Here is a 12,502-nt window from a genome sequence, read left to right on the forward strand (position 1 = left end):
AAACCAGTGTAACGCCTCCGCTACGGCTGCGTCTTCCTCAAGCCGCCATAACTTAGATGTGTACACACATCGACCAAACCCTAACGCCCATTAACCCCTGAACCCCGCTAGCACTAATAATACTCTCGACACTCCGAAAGCTATTAACTTATGCTAGGGTTCGACTTCCGTAGGACCATAGTCTTGACATTGATACCAGTGTAACACCTCCGCTACGGCTGCGTCTTCCTGAAGTCGCTATAGCCTAGGCATGGAGAAAAAGAGAGGGTGGAAGTAGGTTCACCTCCCGACCATATAATGAGTGACGAGTTAGGGTTTCTCGTTGGGTTTTATACCAAAACCCTGGCCTATGTCCACACCTCCTAGCCCGGCCGCCCATCTTACTTAAGAGCCGTGCTAACTTAGATGTGTACACACATCGACCAAACCCTAACGCCCCTCCCAGTCTCGATCTCTAGTTGGTGTGATGAGACCCTTAGTCGCCCAATGGCTACTCTGGCTCCATGTGATAAGTGGACCTCCAAGTATTGTGGTCGCTGGATGAAGCCGTCTGTGGAGGTGCTCAAGAAGTGGTCTCTGTGTAGTAGAGCATCTTCGTCGGGAGTGGCTGACTGGGAGATAGCCAAGTCTCCTGTATGTGGCCTTGCCAAATGTCATGTCTCATGACTCTGTTCCTCTCTGTCTGAGAGAGGCGTCTGTGTGGTGCAGGTAGGTCATACTGTAAGGGTGGTAATCTGTCAATATCAATCGTGTGTGATGATATCCACTGTACCACCTGGGAGTACCATGACCAGGTATGTCCCTCCTCAGCAAGCTGTCTGGATGCCTCAAAAGCAGCCCGAGATACCCGATTTAGTGCATCCTGTGTATAAAAGATATAGTCTGGAACATGGCCTCTACTAACATAGGTGGTACAGCAAACTCCGCTCGAAGGATATCATGTGGTACTGAAGGTTTGCTGCGGATCATCCGTGAGAGCATCAAAATCTGAGGGCGCTCTATCTGTGTCCATGAGGATGTAGCGAAACCTGGTGCCCATACTATTGCTGCATACATCAATGCTGGAGGAACTAGTGTATCAAATAGCCACCGCTTAGTACGGGGCTCCTGGAAGTGTGCCTGGTGACACTGGCGTTCCAAAATTGCTAGTGCTGCGTACCCTCGTGTCACTCTGTCTCTGGCTGCCTGTGCCATAGAGAATCTCCTTGATGAGCTGGTAAATGTGACCCCAAGGTATACATATGAGCCCACCACCTCTACCTGTCCCCGGGCTAGTGTAAGGATAGTCTGGCATCTGACTGCTGCTGATGTATGAAAGACCATAACCTTGGTTTTCCCAAGGTTCACTGTGAGTCCTCGCTCCGCACAGAAAGTATCCAGGGCCTGTAGATGCCTTTGTAGCCCTGTCCGAGTATCCGACACAAGAATGATATCATCAGCATATAATAGAATGTGTACAGTCGTACATGAGATGTCAATCCTAGAGCCTTCTCCGTGTATGATGTAGTCTGCTACCTCGTCGATGTATAAGCCAAAGAGTGTCGGGGAGAGAGGGCAGCCCTGCTTCACACCAATGGTGCTGGCAATCATATCTGATAGTCCCCCTGGGCATCTAACTCGTCCAAACACTTGCTCATATAATCTGTAAATCCCCCACATCATGTCGGGGGGTATGCCCAGTGTCTGTAAGCGATGGAAGAGGCGCTCTCTCGGGACTGTGTCGAAGGCTTTGCGGAAGTCCACAAAACAGCAATAGAGTCTCTGTCTCTGTGCCCGAGTTTGGTCAATCAGGCATCTCAGGGTGAAAATGTGATCAATAGTAGAGAAGGCTCGCCGAAAACCTGCCTGACCAGCGGCACGAAGCCCCTCCCTCTCAGCGTGTGTGCTCAATTCTGCCTCCAGGATAGCCCCATAGAGTTTGGCCAAGGTATGACCAATCATGATAGTCCTGTAATTACCGGGGTCCAACATGTCCCCAGCTTTGTGGATCGGTACAATAGTGTGCATCGTCCACTCAGCCGGGAAACCTTCTACAAGAGCCCTGTTAAAGAGGTAAGCAATAACAGGAGAGAGTGTGTCAGTTGCATAAATGAAATGCTCACCCTGTAAGCCGGTGTGATCCTCAGCTCTCCCATGTTGGAATCTATGTATAGCTCGAGATACCATATCGGTAGTAAAGAAAACCGATGAGGTCGGTGGAGTCTCGGTGGGGCGAGGGATGAGTGGCTGGTGCGGAACATCATAAAGCCCTTCTGCATAACTCTGCCAGCGTTGAGGATCAGTAATTGGGGTGGGGGGGCGTGGCTCTCTGACTCGTCGCCAAGCAGTGGCTGCATCTTTGCTCATGAGCATGTGGTAGATGTCCCAGTATTGAGCCTCGTCATATGTGCGTCGCTTACGGCGTGTAAGAGACCGCATCTATCTACTGGCTTGCTGTTGTGTTATTTCCCCTTTCGCTATCTGGGCTCGGAGATGTCGATGAAGTCATTATCATACCATCTATTCTGGGGCATGTCCCCGGATCTAGGTGGCTTCCCTGTCTGGAGATGGTGTGGAAAGCTGTGGCTAGCTGCTGTGTGCAGTATGTGTGAAAGTTGGGCCGTCAGTACATCGATGGGTGCTGTAGGGTCCATACCAAAGAGGCCATCATGTACTTTTGAATCATAAACGTCTGCAAGCTCCCGGGTAAAGTGGAAGATGGTACGAGATGCCTGAGTGGTCGGGGGTGGCAGATCAAGAGAGCTCCTAAGAGAAAAAGCCAAATAAGTATGGTCCGCACCAATGGGGCATGTAGTAGTGAAAGAGTCTATCAGGTCTGTGCTCTCCCGCGAGCCCAATATGTAGTCCACAGTGCTGCTGCCTTCTAATGATGGGAAACATGTGAGTCTTCCCGATTCTGGCCATTGTGACATCCCGTTATAAATAACGAGATGGTGTCTAGCTCCTAGGTCCAGAAGGTGTTGCCCATAACCTGTACTGTCTGGCCCACTGTCCTCTGACATCCTCGTGGTCCCTGCATCTACATCGTCTAGTGCCTGTAGGATGAGGGGATCTGTGAAGTCGAATGATTCACAGTGTCGATTCTATGTGCGTGCATTGAAGTCCCCCATCAGGAGAACCTCCCCCATGGTCGAATAGTGTAGGATATTTGCGGATAGAGTGGCGTATGGAGACTCACTAGGAAGGGCCCCTCTCTCCTCTCCTCCTCCAATCTGGTCCTCCATGTGACCTTTGTTGAATCTCGACCCCTTCGGCGGGAAGTAGCATATTGCCAAGTAAACTGTTCTCACCTCTGAGAGCTGTAGGCTAATCCACATGTAACGTGCCTCTGGGTCTCTCGACACCACCCTGATACGCTGGTGTAGTGCTCGTCTGAATAGTATAGCGATCCCACCTGAGCCTCTCGCATCCCTTCTCTATACATTGCTTCCCACTGGTACCCTACTACCCGTGGTAGGCCTCTCTCTAGGCTTTCATGTGTGTCTGTCAGAAACATGATGTCCCGGTTCTCCATAACCTCCTCTAGTCTGCCTGGATGTGTCCATAGAGTCCCATTGCAGTTCCAAACTGCTGCATATATCTCCTTGTGCTTCTTGATAATTTCCTGTGTCCCATAGGCCATATGGCGCTATGCCACCATCTTGCCCTCTATGTATACATGGCCGTCTCTGTAATGTGCCTTTTTCCCTTCAGCACGTGCTGCTTTAATTTGTGGCATGCATGATTTCCTATGTTGTCTCTGCATCCAAGTTAGGTCATCATCAAAGTAGATGGGGTCCCCTGATAGGTTTCTCAGAATAACTCTCTGTCTCATGAAGGTTTGCCTGCTCACTTCGTCTGCGAACTGTAGCACTAGGGCTTTACTTTGGGTGGGGTCCTTGGGTGGGGCTGTCCTCCATATCTTGGTGAATGGAAGTGGTGCATCCTCCGCATGGCCTAATTTTATGCATAAGTTTCGGCCGTCCGCCTCAGTGGTGCACCCCTCTGTCTCTAGAATACCTTTCACGCGTATGTTCAGGCGACGGATTCTCCTCATCTTCTCTTCATCTAGTGTGGATTGGACCATGTGCGTGTCCTCTTGTACTTCTTTCTTAATGTTTTTCTTGACCACTTCCACTCATCCTTCTCTTACTGCTTCCATCTTGCCCTCCAGGGTTTTGGTAATCATCTGGGTGAGCTCCTCCTTCATGGCTTCTTTGTCTGCCTCGAGGATTTCCCCTTCTTCTGGGCGTTCACGCAGTGAAGCTACTTCGCCTTTAAGCTTGGCAATCTCCTCCTGCATTGTTTCCTTTTTTTTCTTCCATGTTTTTGCCTCGGTCTCCAGCTTAGCAATGTGATCGAGGAGGCCCTTCTAGACAGTGTTGAGGTTGCTGTCCGTGGTTTTCTTCAAATCCTTCAGTATCTTTTCGAGCTTTTCCATACGTGCCTCCATGACGTTTCCTCTGTCGTTAATCCTTGTGGGCTGTGACTGTTACTTCAGCAGACCAGGGTTGGTCTCAACATGGTGCTGACCTTCAGGAGAAAGAGAGAGAGATGGAGGGGACAAAGGGCGGGGTGCAGGCGGGCAAGAGGGCGCACAGGTGGGAGGGAGGGGAGGGAGAGATGTGCAGGAGAGAGAGACGGGGGGAGGGCAGAGAGAGAGCGAAGGGCAGGCAATGTGAGGGGAGGGTGCAGGTAGGCAGCAGGGGGGGGGGGGGGGGGGGGGGGGGGGGGGGGGGGGGGGGGGGGGCGCGAAGGGCAGGCAGCGCGAGAGAGCGCAGGCAGGCAGGCGAGGCAGGAGTGCTTGGCGGGCGGGCGGGTGGGTGGGTGGGTGGGTGGGAGGGGAGGGGCGGAGAGTAGGCAAGGGCGAGGGAGGGGCTGGGCGAGAGTGGAGGGTGGGCGAGAGGGGAGTGCGAGGAGGGTGGGCGAGAGGGGAGGGCGAGGAGGGTGGGGGAGGGCGAATGGCGGAAGGGTGGGCGAGAGGGGAGGGCGAGGAGGGTGGGCGAGGTGGGAGGGGTGGGCGAGAAACAAGCAACAGCACGACCAGCGAACAGCAAACAGCGAACCTGCGAACCAGCTTGCAAGAGAGAGAGAGAGAGCATGTTCAAAAGTGGGTAAAACAAAACTGAAAGAAGAAAAATGCACTTGTTATTGCAGGTGACAATTGGCACAGCAGGAAAAACAACTGATCTCATCACACAGCATGTTATTATGGTCAAAGAAGGCGAAAAGCTAGACAGGTATGTAACTCTGGATGTACAGCTTCTCAAATCTTTAGGCTAACGTGGTCATAATGTACAAATGTATCACTGTTTTTTCTTTTGGGTTTGATGGGATCAGGTTACAACGTTTACTGAATGATCTTGGTGAGAAAACTGCAATGGTCTTTGTCAACACCAAAAAATCAGCAGATTCTCTTGCAAGGCAACTTGACAAGCTGGGGTATCGAGTGACAACTCTTCATGGTGGAAAGACCCAGGATCAGCGTGAGGTAATTTGTCCAATGTCTGTTAAAGTCTTATTTACCTTCTTTTCTGAAAGCTTTACCATGCTTATTGGCTTCTGCATTGCCTCTGAAATACAGATCAGTCTAGAGGGTTTTCGAAACAAGCGTTTCAACTGTCTAGTTGCAACTGATGTTGCTGGACGTGGAATTGATATTCCGGTAAGTTTGGCTTTAGCATTGATGCAGTCAATGTGGAGCCCTCTTTTTGCTCATATTTGATTAAATTATTGAGCTTATGTAAATGTGAAAGTGTCTGTGAGAGTGCTTCACCGTGTCCAAAAGCCATGTGATCGTTCTTTCTGAAAGGGTCCATAGTACTTGTTGGAAAGCTTAACTTCTTCCTAGATTGTTTTGTGAGGTTGGCTTTTCTCTCAAATTTCAGCAATATCCAAACTCTCTCTCTGAGATTCATGTGGGGGTGATGCTGATTCCCCTTCCTATGATTTTCTCGAGACCTTAGGGCTGTCCACAATTGCACGTAAGCTGTTTCAAGATCCTTGACACACTCTCCAGCAACAAAAATCTTATCCTTTGTTTGGAGAATAGGAGGAAGTTTTATCTTCCCATATATTTATGGTAAACCTCCCCTGCTGCTTGGATGTAGGATTTGTTGGCTTTGACCCTTAGGTGAAGCTCTTTCGTGATTTCCTTCTTCGTTGCTTGAAGCTCTTGGTGGAGCTTTGTGTTCTCCTCCTTGAGTAGCTCCAACTCTTTTGCTGGCGGCATTCGTCCGGGCCCCAGGGATGCCTTTATGGACATCAAAGAGACATGAGAAGGAGAGGAATGGAATGCAAGAGGTACATGACAAAGAATTGGGGGGAATTAAGGCCTACTACGATAAGGAGATCACGGATCCCAAGAACTCCCTAGGAGCCCGTAGCCATAGCGGACAAGGAAGCCTGCAAGGTCACATGATGCCTTCAGGTTTGTCGATGCTAGCCGTGTATGCATCCATGCCCCAAAGTCGAGCTGCCCAGAGTTGTTTCTCTGCCCATGAGAAGAATGCACCAAAAATGTCAGAGAGAATGCACCAGAATTCAACACCTTTTGCTGCTGGAAGAAAGCCCCTTCTGAGCTAATCACTGAGCTCTCACATGGAGCTCAACACACAGAAAATGCAGCTCTTGTTGGAGCTGCTGCACATGGAAGGAAACCCGGACCTGTTGCGCTTCTATTGCGCCAGAGAAGTTCGATGGCTGCAGGTGAGATACACACAGAAACAAAAACAGCAACCAAGCTCAAGATTGAGCTGGATCTGATGCTTGCTTTTAGCTCGATTATGGTTTGGGGTAATTTCAGGGACAGAGGTTCCTCTTCAAGTCATGTGCCTTCCCACTTTGGGTGAGGACGATGTGCCGGTTTTTTACTACATTTAGGATAGATGGCTCTTGGAGAGAAGTATTGGGCAGAATATCATTGAGGGTCCAGTGGTCGGGCCGGTGAGAGTGGTGGGCAGAGCAGGGAAGCACGTCTCTATTGATCCCCCTCAAGGGATTATTACGGACTCTTGGCTCCTCTTGGAGCCTTTGGTTATATGATGGGTGTCCTATCAGATACCTACACTAGGACCCCGGTGAGTGGGAGTGGAGGGATGCTTTTAACCCCATGAAAAGCATGCGCTTCTTCAGTTACACTCTGCGGAACGCCAGACACTAGGTTCTGGGACAAATCCAGAGAGTCCCTACTTTTAGACCACATTGGGAGGCTTATGGGATCACCCTTGACATTTGGAGAGCTTTTTGGGGGAGGTTGTGGCACTCGTACATGGAAATGAATATTTCCTCTTTTATTTGGTTTTCTCTACATGGCAAGGCCACCATCCAACGGAGATTGGTCGTTGGTGCTAGCCAGCTTGTTTGAGATGTGGAGGAGCTTCAGAGACAATCTACCATTGCTTATGGGAGTGCAGGGAGGCATAGAGAATTTGGAGCACACCTTTTTGGAAGGATGAGGAGAGATGCCTACATTTGTTTTGGTGCTATTGTTTGGTTGACGCAGTCGGTTACACAAGGAGTGGGTCGGTGGTACTGTCTTGAAGACACGTCAGAGTCAGCAGGCTATGTACTTTCAACACAAAGATTGGACACTGCATGATGGGAGATCATTGCTAGCATCATAGCTTGGCACATCTAGAAGACTAGATGCAATGAGGCCATGGAGGGCACTTTGGTTTATGATACACAGTGCATTTGTAGGATGTGGGGTGATATTATCCACACGCTCATGGCCACTTGGTCCAAGATTCAGGGATCTTCGAGGGCTGCGGAGAGAAAACGTGGCCAATTCATGAGAGAATGGGATCATGGCATCTTTTTCACTCTCTCTCATATGGGACGTTGTTGTTGGTAGCACAAGGCACCAAATTGGTTGAGATTTCCCTGGTTTGAAATCTCCCTTTGTAAAACTTTTTCATACTTAATAGAAGGCTCTTTTTTGGAAGAAAAATGTTTGCCCTTCTCACATAGAGATTTGAAACACACAAATGATTAGATGAATGAACTATGAGCTCAGCTCCACAGTTGAGTTGAAACTCACTCTCTCTCACTCTTTTCACACTTCCTGATTCTCTCACAGAACTTAATGATGCAATGCCTTGCAGTGCCTCTTAGTGTCTCTCTCTTCCTCTTGGAATTGGAGAATAGAAAGCCTTCTTTCACTTACAAATTCAGAACCAAGGTTTCACACAAAGAATGTTACCTTTCTCTCACACAAGGAATAGCTTGAAAATGGAACTCTCTCTTCCACTCACAATGTAACATGAACAAGTAGACGAAAGCTAAAATTTCTGCTCAACAATCAATCTCTCTTAATCTCTATTGTTGCCATCCAATGGAGAATTAAAATGAGAACGATTACCACAAAAGCTCACAAAGAATAGGCTTCCTCTCACACTCGAAGGTGCCACATATGACTACCCAAAGGCTCACCGAGTCCACCCTCAATGGGAGAGAGTGTCTGTATCGCTGGAGAATCGTCCTAATCTGAACTTCTGTGTGGAGAGCTGTGTGGAGAAAGAAAGAAAAGATTTTTTTGAAAGAAAGTAATATCCCTACAAAAGACCCCAAGGGTCTATTGGACCATGAGCGATACAATGATACCATGGATATACCGAGCCATGGAAAATGTAAATTGAAAGAAAACTATCACTAGTGTATATACATGTGATATCAGCATATGACCCTGTGTATGAGGTAAACTAGCCATGATCAACTAATGGTAATCCCCGCCTCAGCCAATACCGATCTGAGGGCTAAGAGAATACCAGGCCTCTGTGATGGAAGCATGTCATAACATCGAATTGCTTCGTGGATCGGTATGTCTAGTGGAGGGTTGTGATGCTAAAAGCCAACTCTTGGTACGAGGATTCTCACTTCAGTGGGCCTGGAAACACACTCTGGCCGGGCTAGGGAGGCGTGGCCTCTTGCTAGTCGATCAATGGCAGCCATGGTCATGCAAAAGCGGGGACCCATAAAGGTGACTCCGAGATATACATACCACTTAACAATCTCCACTGGGGCATCTCTAAACAGGAAGGATAGCCATAATGTAACCTTGTAGGATGTGTTGAAAGACCGTGACCTTGATCTTGCCAAGGTTTGCGGTAAGGTCTCTCGCCTCCAACACCTCTCCAATGCATCCAAGTGTTTCTGTAAACCCTCTGCTGAACCTGAGATAAAGACAATGTCATCTGCGTATAGCAAATGGGCACCATGACCTGAGGTAGCGGTGAGCCTCTGCCCCTAAATCTGTCCATAAAAGGCTGCTGTCTCATCAATGTATAGACCAAAGAGTGTAGGGGAGAGTGGGTTTGACCCCACTACTACTACATATGTCCCTAGAGAGTCCACTTGGTGCACGAACTGGGCTAGTCACTGCCTCATACAAGGCCATCACACACAAATCATGCTAGGTGGAAGCTAAAGTTTCTGCAAACATCTGAACAGATGGGATCGGGGAATGGAATCAAAAGCTTTGCAAAAAGCCACAAAGCAACATTATACATGCTGTTTCCATGACCTTGCTTCCTCTATGGTGGCCTGTAGAGTGAAGATACGATTCAGGGTAGAGATTCCTTTTGAAGCCTGCCCTCATCTATAAATCTGATTTCCGCCTCTAGCAATCTTGGCCATTGTGTGGCCAATCATCATAGACTTGTAGTTATTCGGATCCATGGGGTCTCCTGCTTTGTGGATGGCAACAATGGTGTTTGTGGTCTAGGAGAGGGGGAAGCATCACAAAGGGCTCTATTAAAGAAATTTGCAAGGGTGGAGCAAGCACATGGCGCCTGTGGGCAAAGTATTCCGTGCATAGATCTCACGATCTATTGCTCACCCATTATGCAACTTTCTGAGAGCCCGAGTGACATTGGTGGCATTAAAGAGGAAAGATAATATGGGTAGCAGGATGTGTGACATTTGGGGTATGGACTGACCCAGCACATCATAAAGCTGTTGTGCATAGACCTCCCAAAGAGTAGCATCTGTGACGGGTGTGGAGATTCTTTTTTCCTCAAGAATGTGTCAAGCGTCCGAGTTATCCTCGCTCAAGAAGAGTTGGTATAGCTCTTGTTCTTGTCAAGCAGCAACGCACGCTTCTTGCGGGTAAGTTGATGGAATCTCACCTGCTGAGATCAATCCCTGTTCTTTGTGTGAAGCTTTGTGGCTTTACATTCCTCATCATACCACCCATTTTGAGGCTGAGAGCCCATCTGAATGATGGATGAAAGTTGCGATGTGATTGTGGATGTGGGAAGGGAGAGGTCAAGGGCTCAAATATAGCAGGAGAGGTGGTCCTCATAGACATGGTCTAGATTGTGGTGAAAGTGGATAAGGATGAAGTAGAAATTGGGGGGGATGGGGTTGAATGAGAGGTAAGTGTATGGGGGGGGGTGTGAAGGGGGTGGTGATGGTGATGGTGAAGTCTTGGGCGTGTGGCATGAGAGTAGGAGACTCCATGAGATAGTCCACTGTACTAGAGCCTCCTGAATGTGGGAAGCAAGTAAGGGTGTCAAACGTAGGCTAACGGGACATCTCATTGTGTATACTCAGCTCATGCATGGCTCCCATCTCTAGAAAGTGTCTTCCATATGGTGTAAGATGTTCTGCATCGTGAGAGGTCCGCTGCAAACCCATTCCAAATCAATCTCTGACAACACAATGGCAGCACCCTGGAAATCATACATCCTGGCTTGTTCCCTTGGTGCTCATGTCCTCCCCCGCCCCTGCCCCTGCCCCCGCCTCCCGTTGAAAAATTCTGCAATGTCCACAAACAATGGTGTATATGGGGACTCTCCCTTCGGCATCAAGGCACATGCAAATTCTGATTTCTCAGGTGGGAAGTAGCATACAACAATCTGCATCAATCTCAAGCCAGGCCTGACTCACTGTATCCACATAAACTGGGCGTCCTCATCCATCTAACCACTGTAAGCATCTGACGCATGTTAGGCTGAAATAGGCATGCCACTTCTCCTGAACCACGCACCCTTCCAGTGGTGCGTGTTCGCCCTCTAAAGGCTGAGTCCCATAGATAACCCGACACCCCAGGTAGCCCTCTCTCAAGGCTTTGGAGTTTCTGTGTAGAACACAATTTGCCTTCCTGTGTATGTCTCTGCAAATCCTCTTGGATCTGACCATAGTGTGCCATTGCGATTTCATACTGCCATATGGAGTTTGTCTAGTCTCATAGACCCTGCACCATCATGTGGGCCGTTTATTTGTGATGATGACCCTATTTTTGTGTGTGTGTGTGTAAGAAAGAAAGAAAGCTGTATTAATGTCTACTAGAGCCGAACTCGACCTTATGAGACAAATCAATGTACAACTGTCAATGTCTTCTGGATGTCCAGAAAAAAAAGGACAAAATGAACATGAAATAAACGATGAAAGTACTGAGCTAGTGGGGGGGGTGTGATGGATGGAGCACTACTACTAGAGGCTCAGTACGCAACTTATATGCGTAGGGTATACAAGAATGCAATGCAGATCTATCTAGCTCCAACCAGTACCATAATGGGGGTGTAATATGTGATACATAGGCGATGGCGAGGCAAAAATACCTCGGAGCGTGATCTCTGGGTGTGAGTGAAGGTGAGCTAGCCGCTCCTGGATATGGTGCTGATGTCGAGCCCATATCTCTGTGATCTCCCTCTGATGTAGTCTGGGAGTCTGGTAGCCTGGTGCTCTCGGTCTCCGTCTGGCTCGGAGGTCTGCAGCGCGCTGGAGTGTAACCCCCTCCCATGTCAGGGTAGGCACTGGGATAGATCTCTGGAAGAAATCAGTGAGTTGGAGCTGTCGCCCACCTCTCCTTGTGGTATGAGTCCGTAGCAGTGTCTCTCTGTGGCGCTGTCATGGTAAACCTTCTATTTTTGTGTGTGTGTGTGTAAGAGAGAGAGAGAGAGAGAGAGAGAAGAAGAAGAAGAAGATGAGATATTAATGTCTTGCAAAAGACCGAATGGGCCTCTGAGACAAAAGGTGTACAATGTGTCCATGGAATCTCATCATGAAAAAAAAGACAATATAACAAAAAAGAACTAACACTAATCCATAGGTAAATTGTAGATATGTATGGATCATCATCATCATCCTCATCATGGACGATCACCATCCTCATCATCGTGGATACAAAGTGGTGTAGAGGATACGGGGGTGTGAGTGTGGAAAGGGAGCTATCCATCGATGTGTGGTAGGGGTCCATAAACCTGTGGTGGTCTCATCCATCTGAGTGTCCTTCTCCTGTGGGCAGAAAAAACTTGTGATGGTAGACTGAGATGGGTGCTGGGTTCGAGGATCTCTGAATAGTAACTCTTTGTGTTGTCAGATCTCCAACTTGGATCTCCATTAGGAAGAGTCCGAGACAATGCTGATTTGGACACTCCATAACCTGAGATAATGGCCCAAACCCCTCTCTAAATAGGCAGTGGAATCTCCTCATCTCATAATACACCGGGCACTGACAAATATAATGCTCCTTAGACTCTACTCCTCCATGGCACAATCTATAGACTCTACTCTCTCT

The 12,502-nt window shown here is 48.5% G+C and overlaps 1 protein-coding gene across 2 annotated transcripts in view; it reads left to right on the forward strand.

The window, feature by feature from the left end:
• LOC147630521 (DEAD-box ATP-dependent RNA helicase 21-like) overlaps positions 1-5,751 on the forward strand; it is a 35,987-nt gene extending 30,236 nt beyond the window's left edge. Inside the window, exons 19-21 of one of the 2 annotated variants that reach the window (XM_086810415.1) lie at positions 5,137-5,219; positions 5,320-5,470; positions 5,564-5,751. In XM_086810415.1, the coding sequence (XP_086666541.1) occupies positions 5,137-5,219; positions 5,320-5,470; positions 5,564-5,704 (375 nt within the window). In that variant the 3' untranslated portion in view covers positions 5,705-5,751. The remainder of the gene's footprint in view (positions 1-5,136; positions 5,220-5,319; positions 5,471-5,563) is intronic. The other variant, XM_086810416.1, reaches the window with a different exon arrangement.
• Positions 5,752-12,502: the final 6,751 nt, after the last annotated feature.

This window comes from Cibotium barometz, chromosome 16 (assembly GCF_041138505.1).
Source record: "Cibotium barometz isolate CiBa-2024 chromosome 16, ASM4113850v1, whole genome shotgun sequence".
NCBI classification, from domain to species: domain Eukaryota; kingdom Viridiplantae; phylum Streptophyta; class Polypodiopsida; order Cyatheales; family Cibotiaceae; genus Cibotium; species Cibotium barometz.